Source organism: Trichoderma breve, chromosome 6 (genome assembly GCF_028502605.1).
Source record: "Trichoderma breve strain T069 chromosome 6, whole genome shotgun sequence".
Taxonomy (NCBI): domain Eukaryota; kingdom Fungi; phylum Ascomycota; class Sordariomycetes; order Hypocreales; family Hypocreaceae; genus Trichoderma; species Trichoderma breve.
The window spans coordinates 3,844,402-3,861,177 of record NC_079237.1 but is presented as its reverse complement, the minus strand read 5'-3'; the positions used below and the strand labels follow the sequence as shown (position 1 = coordinate 3,861,177).

General features: G+C 45.4%; 5 protein-coding genes across 5 annotated transcripts; 1 reads left to right on the top strand and 4 right to left on the bottom strand.

The window, feature by feature from the left end:
* Positions 1–958: 958 nt before the first annotated feature.
* Positions 959–2,134, bottom strand: T069G_10097 (FAD binding domain-containing protein; the record flags this gene model as incomplete). The annotated part of the gene is made up of 2 exons (XM_056177307.1): positions 959–1,581; positions 1,642–2,134. The coding sequence occupies 2 exons, from the start codon at positions 2,132–2,134 to the stop codon at positions 959–961; spliced, it is 1,116 nt and encodes a 371-aa protein (XP_056025785.1).
* A 2,766-nt stretch (positions 2,135–4,900) lies between these two features.
* Positions 4,901–5,372, bottom strand: T069G_10096 (stress responsive a/B barrel domain-containing protein; the record flags this gene model as incomplete). The annotated part of the gene is made up of 4 exons (XM_056177306.1): positions 4,901–4,967; positions 5,020–5,155; positions 5,208–5,294; positions 5,354–5,372. The coding sequence occupies 4 exons, from the start codon at positions 5,370–5,372 to the stop codon at positions 4,901–4,903; spliced, it is 309 nt and encodes a 102-aa protein (XP_056025784.1).
* A 662-nt stretch (positions 5,373–6,034) lies between these two features.
* T069G_10095 (glucanosyltransferase domain-containing protein) lies at positions 6,035–7,790 on the bottom strand (the record flags this gene model as incomplete). The annotated part of the gene is made up of 3 exons (XM_056177305.1): positions 6,035–6,687; positions 6,769–7,600; positions 7,707–7,790. The coding sequence occupies 3 exons, from the start codon at positions 7,788–7,790 to the stop codon at positions 6,035–6,037; spliced, it is 1,569 nt and encodes a 522-aa protein (XP_056025783.1).
* A 2,245-nt stretch (positions 7,791–10,035) lies between these two features.
* T069G_10094 (n-acetyltransferase domain-containing protein) lies at positions 10,036–10,776 on the bottom strand (the record flags this gene model as incomplete). Its single annotated transcript, XM_056177304.1, has 2 exons — positions 10,036–10,642; positions 10,715–10,776. 2 exons carry the CDS (start codon positions 10,774–10,776, stop codon positions 10,036–10,038), a joined length of 669 nt encoding a protein of 222 aa, XP_056025782.1.
* A 2,226-nt stretch (positions 10,777–13,002) lies between these two features.
* On the top strand, positions 13,003–16,282 carry T069G_10093 (ankyrin repeats (3 copies) domain-containing protein; the record flags this gene model as incomplete). The annotated part of the gene is made up of 5 exons (XM_056177303.1): positions 13,003–13,426; positions 13,483–14,479; positions 14,542–15,311; positions 15,371–15,846; positions 15,917–16,282. The coding sequence occupies 5 exons, from the start codon at positions 13,003–13,005 to the stop codon at positions 16,280–16,282; spliced, it is 3,033 nt and encodes a 1,010-aa protein (XP_056025781.1).
* Between the last annotated feature and the right edge of the window lie 494 nt (positions 16,283–16,776).

Genomic DNA, 16,776 nt, shown 5'->3' with positions numbered 1-16,776 from the left:
GATGGCGCAAAACACGTTATTCAGATCTATCACATCAACCAAATAAGGCATTAGATATAGTCGAAAGTATGAGTAGATAATTGGCTAAGTGAACTGGAGACCCGGACTTAATCTACACTTACCACCGACTTGGTCGAAATAGAACCTAATGATACAAAATTGCGAAGGCCTGCTGAGAGCAGCTAGCCAGAATCCCCACCTCTCGCTAGTGCTCAGCTACATCGATGTTTGAGGGACACATGGCAGTAACAAGGAAGTTCCCGAGATGAATAGCCTACCAGGGAATTCGCGTGGAAACTTCCGACATGAGTAGCCTATTATTAAGAGAATTATATATCATAAGTTGTTTTATGAATAGTGAAATTACTGCTATTTCTTAAGTATTGTTGCAGCCAGATGCCAGGGTTGCGAGGCTAACCGTCTAAGAAATGCTGCTGTGTAAGCAACCACCGAGGTGGTTCGTACGTACGCCAGCATCTAAAATGCCCCCTGTCCATGTCTTTCAACGGAGTTTAGATGTAGATGCGGCCATTGACATGCACATTCGGCAATATCGTGTTAGATGGCCCATATAGAAGCTCCTACAACATCATCACTCTTCCTTATTAGCTCCCTAATCTTAGGCAAGAGGGCAGTACCTATCATAGCATGCATAGATTTTGGACAGTATTTCTGCAGACATCACAGTTGTCCTCTCTATGAGGTTTTTGGACTCTGTGAGTATTTACAGCGAGTTTACTTATGGTATGTGGCCACCCATCTCTCGCTGAGATGATAGATATGCGATTGTCCAATCAAGCCAAACGTAGGTCTATCCAGTTACAGTGTATTAAGATATGCATTACCGGTTACTCATTGACGTGATCTGCTTATAAAATGCCAACCGATTCTAGTGAGAGATGCGCGTTTTTACACTACGGTGTAGTAATGCTTTATATTATAACCGAATGCATTATATCTAGACCGTTGGACTAGTCGCTTCATCAATTTTGACGCCAAACGAACTAACTGCCGTCGTATAGCTCTGATGAACAGCTTTGCTACCATAAATTCTCATTTCTTTTTCGTAGGCAGCCGTAACACCAGGTGCATAGCCTCCGGCCTCACCCAATAATCTTCCTAGCAGCGCAGAATCTTGAACGGCAGTATTCGCCCCAATTCCTCCCGCGGGTGTCATTGAGTGTACGGCGTCTCCTATAACTGTCACACGAGGCTCGTTTGGCCATTCTGGTACGCCTGATGGTGTCGAGCATGTAATCTTCCAAAATGCCGCTTCGGACTCGATCATCTCATCAAACAAGGGCTTGAATCGCGGATGCCAATTCTTCACGAGTGACTTGGCAATGTCAGCAGCCTGTTTGCCCACGATGCTGTAATCGTCGTTGGGGACCTGGATTACACCTGGCTGGCCTCCCATTGTCCATCCAAACTGAATGTCGGGGTCGTCCATTTGATCAGGACGAATGTTGGTGATGATGAACACGGCACCGTCCGGTCGGGTCTTATCCCGCACGGTGAAGACTCCTTCTCCCAGACCCTTGAACGCAGTCGTGGGGGCCTGTCCGTGTATTCCCCTAGCGCCTGTGTCATAGACCTTGAGTCTTCCACCAGAGAGCTGCTTCGCGACTTTGGAGTAGATACCCTCGCCCCCCACAAGCATGGAGCCTTCGATTGACTTAGATCCGTCGGAGAATATGGCAACAACCCCGTCATCAGTTAATTCATAGCCGGTTACGTTTTTGGCCCATTCAATGTGTTCTTCGCAGCCCTCCGCAAACACCTTACGCATATCTCCCCGGGCGATGCCCACAATTTTGCCGCCTCGAGAAGCCAAAGCTTCGGGAGCTGTATGTTCCGTTTCTTCTCCCGTTATGGCATCCATTGCAGTGAAACCGCTACCACCGGTCTTTCCACACTTATCCCAGAATTTCTGCCATGTTGGGGCATCAAGAACCGATTCGATGGCCTCAAGTCCTTCTGTAGATAACCTCAGTCGGTATCCTTGAGCTCGGAAAGTAAATGACGCATCGCGCTCGAAGATCCTAAAGGGTATATTAGATCGCCGCAGGGATTGGGCCAGCAGCAGCGATGAAAGGCCACCGCCTGAGATCAAAATTGGCTTGGCGGCAGACATTTGTATCTCTCTTCCTGACTATCCTCGCGCGTCAAGTATCTAGCGATGTTCTGAATGTGAAAAATCCGAAAGAGGGGAAAGAGTTGAGCAATCTATGTACGCAGTGCATGTAAGATTGAGCTCAATGGCTTTAGTGCATGCTCACGCGATATACCTCAGAAACAGGTCCATTAGTACCTATAAATACAAGTAAGGCGCCCATTTCCAATAATTGGGGCTACGCGCAATATCTTACTAAAATCGAATAATCGGCGGCACTTCAATTACAAATGAAAGAGCTATGGTTATATAAGCTAAAGCATATCTAAGTTATCTGTCTGCATTTGGAAGTAGTCAGTATGCTCTATCAAATGACGATTTGGGCGCCAATCGCAGTTTAAACAGATTATAGAAACTATAGCATTTCTCCAAACAACGACCTAGGAGCCGATTTGCCGATGTAGTTATATCGCACTACTTATACTTTTTTAAAGAAAAAGAATAATAGTTGGGGTCTGGCTTACCTACTCTCAGCCACTTACTCAGCGCTAGACAGCAAAGACGAACGATTGAATCAAGGTCGTATGTTTGCTTCCAGTTTATACGAGTATACGAGTAAACGAGTAAACGCGTAACACGCAATGCAACTTGTATAATATGGAAAGCGGTACGCGAGTGTGGGACATTTGCTTTGGCTTCTCGTGAGGAGAATATACTACATACCCTGTAATGTACTACAAGAATTGAGCACACCTACTAGTAATATCTAAACTATTTATAAGTTTCTATACTTTTCGTGTGAGAAATAGAGGGTCATTCTCTAAATGTCCTGTTACACTTAGCTCATAGACTGGAAGTAAAAGTGCTTCACAGCCATTTCACAGGTGCGCACTTCAAAAGAAATAATTGGTCCGTAAATCTTTGTCCATAGCGCTATATTGCTTTACGCACAACGATGGCTGGAATTGCCTAAAAGACTCCGAAACACACATTTCAACCTCCAAAAATTACATACCGAATGGCTGAATCCTATAACTGGTCAAATCCTTTCAATTAATGTGCTAGGAGAATGAAACGTGAGATATTTTCTATACGCGGGATATGTCGGGCCGCTGCCCGGGGGTTCGGCCAACAGCAAGTCCGTAATCCCTGGCAGTATTTAAGTATTCAGCATTCATGAAAATCTTGTCTTTGTCATACTTCAAGTAATTGGACTGTTATTTTTCAAAATGTTTAGTCCCATCCGAAGGATAGCGGAAGCTTTCACTCCAAAGACGATCACAATAGGGACGACCCTGGCTTTCGCTGGCGTCGGCGGGGCGTATGCCTTGAGACTACGCGATAGTCTCCGGCAAACCAATCCAAGGCATATTCAGTCAAGTGTGGCAGTATCAGAAACTCTGGTAAATTCAAGCACTGTTCGAAAACTTGTAAATCCACGAAGCCATGCCAGCAAAGGAGATTCTCACTCTATTATCTTATCAATGTGCGCGAGAAAAAATGTGGCGTCGGAGAAGGATCTGCTGTCTGCATTCGTTACGGGCTTTTTTTCAGGGCCAGTTTTTCTCCCGGAGAGCATAGCCCTTACTCTTTTCCCTTTATCAAAAGTATCTTATGATGGTAAGTAGCCAGGGGGTTTGAATTGGTTGTTAGTATATGAATCTCACATTAAAATAGAGTTGACTCCAACTACGGATCAAAAAGTCATTTGGAGCGCAAAACAACTATCCGACACCCAGCTCCCTCCTATATCTAGTATTCTGTGGGGAACATTCCAAGTTGCTGAGATCGAACTCTCAGATAGCCAGGCTAGCGAATCGACAGGAAGTAGGGCTGTTATTGTCTTTGGTGACAATAAGGGGAGTTTCGCTGGTTGTCATCGATTTTCCGTCAAGCAATTGGACCCAAGTATACACAACAAGGCAGATGAGATTAAATTTCGTCTTAGTCTAGAGTGCTTGGTCTGTGACCCAACTTCGAGCGAACCAAAGGAGTCAGAATTTTTGCATAAGGTGCACAACAACTACTCATACTTTTTGTTTAGAGACGCGGTGGCACATACGAAATCCCGGTATAACAGCTTAATTGAGTCGAGTCATTGAAGAAGACTGGCTTGAACGTGTAATTATGGATATACAATCTGCTTCATGGGGAGGGCTTGCAATAAAAATCCTATTTCGCTCTTATTAATAATTTTACACATCTTGAGACCACTCAAAGTCCTCTTGCCACACTATATAAGACATTGAGTAGAATGTTGCTACTTAAAGTCAGCTAGAGAGAGAGGGAACACGGTCGACTTTCACGATTGATGTCGGGGGTAGGGCTGCTTATAGAACGAGACTACAGTGGAGCACAGCTAAGCATTGAACCGCGCTAGGCATGTAAGGTTATCATGGATTAAATTACCCGGTTTTCCGATGATCGCTAATTTGGGAAGCTCAAGCTCGTCTGCAAGTATATGACTTCAAGATTATTGGTGGCTTTTAGGGTGAAGAATATGTCATAAGGATGAGTCATAACTGAATAATGAGGGTAAGCTAGATAGAATACGCTTTTCAAGAGAAAGCAGGCTCAAAACTGTAAGAAGCGAAGTAGATGGATGAGCAGAATTGAAGAGGGAAACGAAGTCACGGGGGGTGTGCTAAATAAAAACGGAGATGGCAATCCTGAACCCCAGTGTCTTCCATTGGCAAGATAAATAGCAGCGATAACTTTTCTCTACGGCTCATCAAAGAGTTAAGAATAAATCTCACTACACATTCTCAGAGTTCTATACCCAGGGCACTAGACGTCAAATTCCATGTCATAAGCCAACGCATCAGTGCAAAGTTCTTCTCTCTTCTTCATTACCCTAAACAATTAAATCAGCATGGTTCTTCTATCTTGGAAAGATGTATTCATACGGCTGATGAGCTGCATGAGCTGCGTATATCGGAATGGTATCAGCTTTATCAAGAATAGCAACGATTCCGATATTAAATCCCTGTGCTCGCGAAGCTGTAATCGGCAGTGGCTCTCCGAAGGAAATTTTGAGCAACCCTGTGATGATCATTAATGATTTGTGCCGTAGCTGAAGTAAAAGATAGCGTACCAGGAATCTGGCCATGCATGCCAAGAACCATTTCTCGCAAATCGTCCACTTGCTCAGCAGTTACATCCGGCTTCAGTTTAAAGAGAACTGAAATCTCTGTTATTTGAGAGGCTCTTAGTCTGCGTTAATAGCCAGGTGCAACATACCAACATGATAGACAGGCATGGTGACAGTTGGACCTGGAACGGCACTGCAGTGCGGGGTATTCTGGCGGTTGAGGTTTGTGTTCTGTAATTCCCCTAGCTGGGCTGCTTCGTGACGAGGGATATACAACACAGAGACGCGTGGCAACTATTGCTGTCTTCTAGACACAGTCAATCTGGTACAGATGAAAAGCAAAGAAGTCAACAGAGCTCAGAGCTGCGTCTCGTTCTTGTACGGGCTCTTATAAAATGCCGCGTCGGTTATACAAGCCCCGCGTCACATCGCCGCGACACCCGATCCAGACCGCAGCAGAGCTCCAAATAAAATACCCGAGGCCAAATTCGCTGGAGGCTGAAAGTACTCTTCCACAATGTGACTCCATCTTGTTGAAAATCACCAAGACAGATGTCATCTGAGGCAACACTTGTAGCCTAGGTTGGTTGGCCGCTGGACCTATACTTGACAGTTGATCTCGCAGTTGCCTCATTACTATCTGTAGCGAGTTCAGTAAGATACCCTACTCGGCAATCAATCGATAAATCGGTTAAAAGATTGTGCGCTGTATGCCCCAATACTCTCAGAGGATCTACAAAGTCGATAGGAAGATTGCGTGGGAAAGGCCAACTCGTCTTGGAGACCACTTGTCTTTCCGTAAATTCTTGTCTTCATTAAATGTAAAATAATTATAGGCTTATCATGCCTGTGCTTACAAGAAGAGTAATAAACATTGCTGTGCCAAGAGGCCAGCTTCCAGGGATCAGAGAATCCGCACTGCCATTGTCCTTATCATCGCTGCCTGAACCTGAAGAGTCGCCCGAGTCTGTAGAGTTGCTGGAGGCGGCCGCGGCACTGCACTTGTCCACACTTCCAGAGGCAGTTTGCGTCTCGGCGCTGCTATTGAAGTCACAAGCAGTGCTGTCCTTGTTCTGCTTCAGATAGTACTGGTTCAGGACATACGTCAGCTTGTCCTGATCGCTGCACATGCTAAATGCACCGTAATCGCCAGTGGAGGTGTTGCCATTAATGCCGTCGCACAAGCTCTGATCAGACCCGCAGACATAGTCAAATAAACTTCCGTAGTCAGTAGAGTCTGTACTGTTGGAGACGACACACTGGGAGGCCTTGACCATGCAGCTGCAAGCGTCGGTGTCGGGAGTTGGCGGGAGCTTGTCGCTCGACTCCCACGTCGAATTGACCGCAGGGCAGTCGGCAGGCTGATTGGAAGGGTTGTAACTTGACATCTCAACTCCTTGGATGTTAACTGCCTGAATCTGTTGTTGGAGAGCACCAAAGTCCTTAAGTTTCGTGGCGGTATTGCCGTTTATCTGGACCAGGCCTATGGATTCATTTTCATTAGCTTCACAGCTCGCCACCGTGCCCATATCAAGGAAAAACAACTCTCTTTCTTTATACATACCATAGTCATTAGTTTCTTCAAAGTATTCATAGACAATGCCACCGCTGAGAACCGCAGTCATGTTGTGTGCGTAAAGTGCACCTGTTTCTTGGAATATGCGGTCTGCTGCTCCGTTGGGGAGATTGCAGCCATATTCGGCAAAGAAAACCGGTACAGAGTAGTCCTGGAAAAACTCAAGAATTCGATTATAACCGGATGTCTCAAAAGTTTTCTCGCCGCACCATTCGTAGACATTGTACCCAAAGAAGTCGACACTGTCTGATGTTGGCCCGCAGTTGAAGTACGCGGCTATCTGGTTTCTGATATCCGAGTCGTCATCGGCGGCGTATCCCACACCCATAGCACGGTATTTCTTGTCTTTGATGTACTGCTTCACATCTCGCACTGCAGCTTTCACATAGGCGGAAGCAGATGTCGTGGTAGCATTATTGGTGACCTCGTTGCCAACAAAGAAGCCAATCACATTGGTGTAATTAGCGAAACTGTCTACAACCTGCTGAAAGTGGGTGAAAAGATCGACATTCCACTGCGGGTTTCCACGATTTATAGACTGCTGGGGGTTGCTAAGATCCGAAATAACGTATATACCCGCATCGTTGAGCAAGGACATGCAAGCGGAATGATCGGCGGTCGGATCGATTGCATACGTGCGGATAACGTTGGTGCCAAGCTGACTGAGTAATGGAATATCACGCTTGCAATTTGCCTCGTTCGCTAACGGGTCGACGAATTTCGTGTTGGTCGAGACCGCTCCATTGGCGGAAGAATCCTGCTGATAGGCAACTCCTTTCAAGAAAAATTGAGTGCCATTGGGGTAAAAGAATTTGGACCCCTACAAGAGCGGGATAAGAGATTAGATAAAACCTTCCAATTGCAGACAGAGCGGCCACTGTTTGGGGTTACAGTGCCAAGGGAAAATTGTAAACTCATGGACGTACTTTAATCTGAATCGACGGAAGATCGGCGCTTAAACCCACGGAAGCAAACAGCAAAAACGATAATGAAACGCTATAGATGCCCATAGTGAGCAGATGTGCTACGATTACGTCGTAGCGTCACGTCGCTGTGGTGAATTAGGAACTGAACCAGACGTTAATTCGTAAACCTTTGGATCAGGTCTGAAAAACTGACTGAGGATGGAAAATAATTAAGGCGAGAATTAACTTGTATTCTTGGGGTTAGAGAGTGAGGAGCGAAGTTGCCATTAGTTTGACGAAAAAACACTTGGTATGGTAGTAAAGCGAGAGTAAATAGACCTCTAACTTCGCGCTGGGTTTAACGACCGTTGCTGTTTGCGCAATACGCCGGGATGAAATGCAGAATTGACCACAGCGAGATTGGCAGAGCGAATGATGCCTACAATTGTGTAATCAAATCCACGAGCTGAGGCCCTGCAAACAACATGAAATGTGGTAGAACCCGAGAATATGCAAGTTGATCCAAGGACACGGGGCGACGAGTGTTATTTATCTACTTAGCACCCTCCATTACGGGTATGTTGGGCGCGTCACTACGAGGGCCAATCCAATAGAATGTGCGAATGGATGGAAGAGCATGGGGTAATGTAGTACTATTTCTAACCGCGTCAGCTCTACCAAACTTGACCTGCGTCATTATGGGCGAATGCCAGGAAACTGACCGAAACAACGCGTGGCGCAGGCCGGATTGTTGGTCCATTTAGCCAAAATATCGTCTCGCGTCCAGAAATGGGCGATGTCTACTCCGTAAGGTGTGTTTACTAGTGAAGGTGCCTAACTAGCTACAGGTCTATTGCTACCCAAGCTTTGGTCTACCCCTTGCAGTTACTAGTATCTGGTATTATTTCTCTCTGATCTGATGTGATGTAGGTCTTTGGTCACTATATATACAATTATAGACATCGCCGCCTTGCTCAATTGTTGCTTTCTTTCAGCCGATTGATGCTGAATACTTATTATATGTTGCGCAAGGTTTTACCATACACTACCTAGATTTAGGATGCATTTTTTTTTATCACAAGCTGATCTTAGTGGACATGATTAGAATAAGCTGGTGTGCCTGAGGGGAAGTGACGGCGAGCATATTGAGATTCACAAGCATTACCCTTCACGCATGCAATCATAACCCATTGGAAGTTATAAGATGCGCAATTTAGTGCGAAACATTTGAAGCGAAACATTAAAGCCCATGTTGAACTACATCGAATGCTTCAAAATTGGTCTGCGGTTGCAAATAGAGATTGAGTTTCAGCCACGACGGTACAGCTCACTCGGGTGTACCTGATTGTCAGTCTTTAGTGTTCTGCTACCATCATCAATTTACTCGCATTTTTTTTCTCACTCTTTCGTCTGACCCATCCAAACATTCATTTAGCTCCCAGTGAATTGCCTTCAAAGTCCAAATCGCCGAGCCGCCCAACCGCCCCTCCTTCGGTGTGCTCGTATATTCCACCTCGGAATACCGGCACCTCGGATAAGGCGGCATTCATGCTGTAGGATGTTTATTTTGCCTCTCACGGTCAGCTTTGAGCTCCGTATTTGGTACCTATTCGTAGGATTTCGCACCATAGTCGTCTCCATTTGCAGGGTATCGCATCCAACTCCGCAGACCTGCCAATCGTTCCGTGAGCCATTAACAAGTAGCGGAGCTGAGAAACACGGAAGCTCTCAACAGCCCGACTCCAGCAAAAAATACTACATCGGTTGAGGCGCAACACTCCGGACATTCCTTCGTGCATTTATTAAGGGGTAAGAAGCCTTGCAATTCGATTAATTGTTACCTACGCAATCCGCGAATCGTCTTCATTTCACTTCCGTAGAACATCGATTCCATCTAGTGATACGCTCCGTTTATCCAATACAAAGAGGAAATCAAACCCCGCATTCGAAGCCTTTTGACAGAGACAGGGGGTTTGTAGCCCTTGTAAGCCTATGAACTCTGGCGCTACGAGCCTTTTGTGATCCGTGTCCCGCGGAGCGGCTCTGGGAATTGACGCCGGCGTGGGCGGATAGCGACAGCAAAGTAACCAGACAAGGCGATCTGCATCGCTGCTAGAGACAAAGACAACATAGGACACATGCAGCATTAGATGCTGCTAATCCAATGCAGGTGGTCTAACGTACCACTAGCGTTTATAGAACTCAATGACGTTTATACAACGACATTGTCGCTGGGCTTCTAATAATAAACACAAGAAGTAAACTGATTACAAGAAGGTAGCACCACTAGTGTGACAGGCCAACTTCGCCCTCTTAAATGTCTTTTGTAACCATTGTCTTCTTTATATACTTAGCTAGAATTGGTCAACGCCATATCCCATCCATTTATTGATCCAGCCTCTTCTTCTGTTAGCCGAATACCAAAGTAATCCCACAGCGCGCTCAATCTCTGTTGTTCCGAGTCAACCTGCCTGATTACCGTTGTCTTGTTACCCATGTTGAGTTTAACCAGATTGTTCACTAGCATCACCTTGCCAACAATGTTTATTTCCTGTCCGCAATTGGCCCTCCGGCCCTGATGCGGATACTCGCTTGGTTCTCCCTCTCGCAAGAACCTTACCGCCAATACGGTCCAACGATGTAGTGTTTTCGCACTTGCCCACCAATTTTGAACTTCGAAATCTTCTTGAAAGAACTCAACTTCCAAAAAGCTGTAAAATGAACTCCACGGCTTATCTGCGCCATTGCGGTATTGATATATCCATACCTTTGGCTCCAACAGCCGTTGTTTCGGAAGTACATCATAAACAAGGCGAACTTCTTGACTGCCTAGATTGCTGTGTATCGTGGCATTATTGTCCATGCGCAGAGGCAGAGTTGGCCCATCACCACCAAAGGCTACATCCGCACTAAATTTGGATCCATCGGGGAGGTGGATAATGTTGTTGATGTGAGTCCTTGTTGACATCATCCATGTGTTTAGAAAAAGAACTGTTACCCCAGCAGAAATAAGGCAATGAGACACTCACCATCCTTGAGTCTCTCCTTGGGGCACTCCGTTTGTCCGCGTGCGATTACGCACACCAGTCATGTATACATGAAACCCGAGTCCCCTCAACATGTGATGAAAAAATATGCTGAGTTCCATGCAATAACCACCTCTACCATTGCTAAGCGCCCCCATCATCTTTGTATATAGCGCATCGGGGTGAATATCCACCAGATGGGTAGGAGAATAATGAACGGAGAGATTTTCATAGGGAAAAGTCGTAATCTGAGCGCGAAATAGAACTTTCAACGATTGTTCTGTTTTTGGAAAGGCCGTCGGCTTATATATGTACTGTTCATATGCTGGGGGTAAGCCAATATGTTGAAGCCATGCGGTGATTTGTGGCTCCGAATAAGCCGACGCTTGGGACGTCGAATCCCGGAATGCTTCAAATGCCATACCAAGAATTGGATGTAGCAATAGCTCGAAGGGTTTTGTGCCGCCAATTCCATCAAATGTTAACGTGCAGCTGTCTGCTTTTTGTCCTCTTGTTGGGAAGCAATTGAGTCATTAGTGCGCGTAGTTAGCGACAGTGCTTGCTAATGCTACCGCCTGTAGACTCATCATCGGCGATTTATCGGCCTCCTACATCAGCCCACGTTTCTCTGTTCAATAAAAGCAAGCTGCATAATAATGTATTAACCTGCCTTTGGCCTATCACTTGATGAGACCTTCATATGACGTAAAGTATTGTAATGAGGCTTTGGAGTGAGTGAAACAGAAATGTCAACTAATGCTTTTGTATACTGACTTAGTACGGATGCGAGAAAGAAGAAGGAACAAGTGAGAAAAATCTTCCCCGTCCTTTGAAAGGCGATGGAATTGGTCAACATGAGAAATCTCAGTATTGAAACCAGTTGCAAATGTACGCATAACGGAAACACAATGAGTTGGAATAAGCTTCGCTTGAATGACAGGCTAACGCAAGGCGCAATAAACGATCGAAACCATCTCGGCATCATGCCGGTAAATTTAGACGCCATGATGAGGCAGAGCTTGTCTATTAATAGCCGATAGTAATGCGAGGGGGAAAATCATGTTCTTGAAACTTGGCCCAAGAGCTTGTGTTTGTGTTTAAGTGAGCTTGACGCATTTGGTATCGATGTCAAGGAAAGACGCTGGGAGTAGCACTTCTCAATGCTAAGCTCAAGGCGGAACAAGGCGAGGGAGGTCTTTCTTTTCTATCAAGATTGACCTTTCAAGTTGCGTATGCCAAGACGTTCGCCGTTGCCAAGACTCCTCAAAGAATCACCACATAAAGACCCACGACAGCTACATGGGGACAATGTAAAGCAACCAAGAGGAGCAGATGCGTTTCTTTGGGCAATCATCCAGCCACGAGAGTTGGTAGATGCCAATGCTGATGGATTGAGATTCCCCGAGAGCCACCTATGATTGTTATGCTTGTAACCACAGCGGTCGTCAAATAGAATCAGTGCCATTGTCGTAAGTGTGAACCACTGTACATCATAGGTGACAGGTAGACATGCTGGTCTCTATGATGGATTGAAGACCTGCTAGACAACAGACTAGGGTCGTAAAATACAAATAACTATACATAAATACCATTAATTAAAAATGAACAGGGCAAATGAGAATACATGGAAACAGAGCTAGGCTTACGGGAAAAATATACTGGTGTAGTTAAATTTGGGATGAAATGTTACGTGCGAAACCCAGTCCACCAGAATGGCGGCACATTGATGTCTTGATTATAAATAAAAGTACAAATGTATGTCGTTCAATTGCAAGTAAAGTAGTTGAGAAATAAATACGAGGTTTGTGATATGGTTTGAGACTAAGATTTACCAAACTAGGTTTGACCTTGTCAGCAACTCATGAAGCCGTGCATTTCGTAAATGCCGTAATGCTTTGTAATGGTTCATTTCTCGAGCTAATCACTTGGATCAATGGGATAAACACAACTGTAATAATTCTCTGTGGGTTCATTTGTCGCACATTTGAGTGTCCACGTTAGGCATCAACTCATGCGATGGGGTTGATCAAGATTACCGCAGGCGTGAATCTTAGCCCCGTCAGGCCATATTTTGCTTCACGATTTCAGCATTCAAGTAGCCATCGGTCCGCGCTTATTCCGGTAACGTGTCTTTGCGCTAACGTAGTGCTAAGCAAGGCACCTACATGCACAATGTTCCAATACCCGCTGAGTTGAACTCATCTTTAAGCATCTTCCCAGCTATTTAAGGCGATCAAAGTCCATCTATCCTAATCATCAACATTGTGTCTTCAACGAACCAAGATATAAACATGGCAGACAAGGATCCGGAAGCTGACAAATCTAGCATTTTTGACCTAGTTGTCCAATCAGATCTTGTAGGTCTTAAAGAGGCTCTATCTACGAAGCAAGTAGATCTCGAGGCTCGGGATTCAGCAGGCCGAACTGCGCTACACCTAGCTGTTATTGCAGGGACGGCAGAAACTTGCCAATATCTGATTGACCATGGCGCAAAACTGGACAGTTGGACTGGGCAAGGTGAAGCAGTTGTGCATCTAGCTGCTAAGAGGGGAGATGTTGATATTCTGCGCACCGTAATGGAATCGGTGTCAAAGAAAGACCGGAAAACTCAGAGCGAAGATCAACCTTCCAGCGATAAAGGAGATCGCAGTGTGCACGTGGATTCTCTGACGAAAAAGTACCGGATGTCACCTCTCTATATTGCTGTTGCACTTGGTATGTTGGAACTATGTTTTCATATGTTTAGGGTCTTGCTTATTTGATGTATATAGCACACGTAACAGCGGCAGAGGCATTGTTGACCACTTATCATGCGAACGCCAACATCATTGCTGGTGAAGATAACGCCCAGCGCGGTACACGAAGTGCTCATGTTCTTGGAGCGGCTATGCAACACCCTCGAGATGTTTGTCGTTCCCTGCTCACAATGTTACTTCAGCACGGTGCAAGTTTGCTTGACCCATCCGAGAAGACGGTATCACAGTCACTACTTTTGCTAGCTCTTAAGCGAGGTGAAGATGTACTAGATATATTTGCTGAACTTGACAAACAAAATTTCACAGCTGCAATCACAAAGTCTGTCTGGTTTCAGATGATGAGTTGCCTCAATACACTGACTATGGCCATCGAATCTGGGCTGGAGAACACTGCTTTGACACTTCTCAAATACGGGGCGCCACCACAGCTTGAGTTCAACTCTTCTCTGGAAATCATTGCTTTCCGCAACCCATTTGGAAAGACCCCTGAGGAAGCGGCCAGAGAAGATTTTTGGCAGCCAATCTTGAAAGCTGCTATGAAAGAAATGCCGCGGGTAATGATCGATTTATTAGACCGTGGAGCAGATCCCAATTCCAGATTAACGGACCATCAAGCTCAGTACACGCTTGATCATCGCGAGTGCCGTACAGTTTTGGATATTGTCAAGGCAAAACTCATGGAGTTACGCAATTGGAAGAAAGCCGAGGAAACTGCTTCTTACGATATCAGAGGAACGCCGGAGGAAGCGAAACAGATCAAAGGAAAGGAAGATGCGGTAGCTCAACTTATCAAAGAATATGAAGCTACGGAAGCGAAATTGGTTTCTATGGGAGCTAAGATATCTGACGGATTGAACTTGCAAGAACCACCAACCCCAGTTCCCATCCGACCTCATAAGAAACTTCAAGTACGCGCCCCTAGTTCCTCAGAGGCAGAGACTCAAACACAGCAACGCTCGGAAGAACTCGACTTCAGAAAATTAGAAACACTGGAGGATGGTCATCAAGCTCTGTAAGTTGCCTTGTAGCTATTTGTTGTCCCCAAACATATACTAACGGATGTTATTTGTTTAGCCTCACAGCGTGCAGAGAGGGAAATGCCACACTGGTTAAAGCACTTACCCTGGGAAGATGGGGCCCAGACTTGAAATTTCCCCCCATTTTAATATCAACAGTATCTGGCTATTCTAAAGGTCCATTCCGCGCCGCCGTGGAGTCCAAAAACTACGACGTAGCTCGTACTGTCGTTCAAATTGCCACAATCCAACAGGCTGGCCTTGCAGACAACGAGAAGAATGATCTATACAACGCATTGGCCGATGACCAGCACTCAGTTGAAGGCATCAAAAATGCCTTGGGAGAGGTCCAGTCCACTGTACCTGCAAAGAACATTGTCTTTGACAGTGGCAGTTGCTTCGTGGGGGAGGGACAAAAGGATGTAGAGATGCTACGATTTTCAATCGAAATGGAATCTTCGGTTTCGCTCGAACAAAGCGACTTTGACCGCCGCACCAGACATGCATGGGCTCTGGTGGAACATGGTGATTGGCCTGAAGCCTTCGAAGAATATGTCAGAGCAACCGGTGCACCATTCAAGCACGTGGTGAGTCAAGGTAAACTTAGAGGTAAAAGCCAACTTGACAGACTCCACCAATTGTCGCCTTTGCTTCAAGCAGCCTGGTCAGGGAACCTGGTTATGGTACGCTTCTTCCTCAATAAAGATAGGGCAATGGCAGCATACAAGCACTTTGCAGAGAATCATGATTTCACCACCCGCAAGGCTGGCCCTGAGCAATCTCGAGCAGAATTTATAACTGCTGTGGAGAAATGGATGGACAATCGAAGTAAGTATTTGTCTCGCAAGCTCAACATTGTGTAGCTGTTTTTAACCATGACATACTAGATAATCTTGTTCTTCATTGTGCTATCGTCTCTCGAAACATAGAGCTTGTCAAGTTTCTTTTGTCAGCTCGCCCAGAGTTGCTCGAAGTCCAATCTATAGACGGGTGGACACCCCTTATGACCGCCGCAATCCACCAAAGAATTGAGGCTCTTCTGATCCTACTTGAAGCGGGAGCTAACCCTCTTGCTACTGATCCCTTCGGCCGCAATATTCTCCATCTTCTTCTATTTGGTCCAACTGGAAATTATGTCTTTGAGCCTGAAAAGCTGGCATCCGTACTTCGATGTATGGATAGATCATTATTACATCAGCTACTAGAGCAGCGCTGTAATGAGAGTCCGGGAGGCCAGACACCACTCGCACGTTTGATCTCTAATCGACCTCCACCAAATGCAGTACTCACAACTCTGTTAGAAATCTCGAATCCGACGCCACTGGAAATGCTAGACGGCGCGGGTTACACTCCCCTCCACATTGTACGTTTCTCCATTTTCTATATCCTTGACATCAACCCTGCCTGGCTGACTATGAGATATCTTTGTTTAGGTAACAAATTCTTCCATGGAGAATCTTATTCGTCCTGTGATTGAAAAGGCGCCTCATGTTATGTTTTACGAAGATCCACAAGGGCGAACACCTCTTGACGTTGCTATCGAGAAACAGCTTCATGGATTTATAGAGTGTTTAATGTCAAGATATACACGAACTAATGAATACCCAGCATCTTCTCCGCTTCTTCATTGGCCGCTGTTCGCATTCGGTACAGATTACACTGGCCCCATGCAACCTAGAGATCCGTATAGAACATGGGAAATTAGTCAGGAGCTAGCCAATTCACTGGGATCTCAGCAATTTCCCCGGAAGCTGATTACACAGACTCAGCGGGAAGAGGTTGCAAAGTGGTATGAATAGAGCCGAAAACATTGGTGATGAGAAGCATAGCTAACATAAAGATAGGTCAAAAAATAAAATGATACAAAGAAAGCCTAAAGGGGACCAGCATGACATCGTGTCCTTGTTTGTATATAAACCCGGAAACTTGTGTTGGTAGACGCATAATCACTGAGTGCGCTTCTCGCATATTTGTTCTTGCAGAGATAGATTACATCGAATCTGCATCTCGTCTCATATATTCAAGAGACGATCACAGGTGTATTACTTGTATGATCCTAAAGTTCAAAGAGACGAGAAGGCCTAGTATATACAGGGATAGTAGAAATTCCATCTTACCCCCAGCGATTGTTCAGAAAATATATATACTTGGATCACGTATTGCATCTAAAAGAGATTGAAGTTACTTGTTGACATGCTGGATTGGGTATTTGGGACATCAAGGACTTTGCAGTCCGCGTTTTGTGCAATTCTCTTTGATTGACGTTCTGTCATCATTCAAATGTTACGAAATC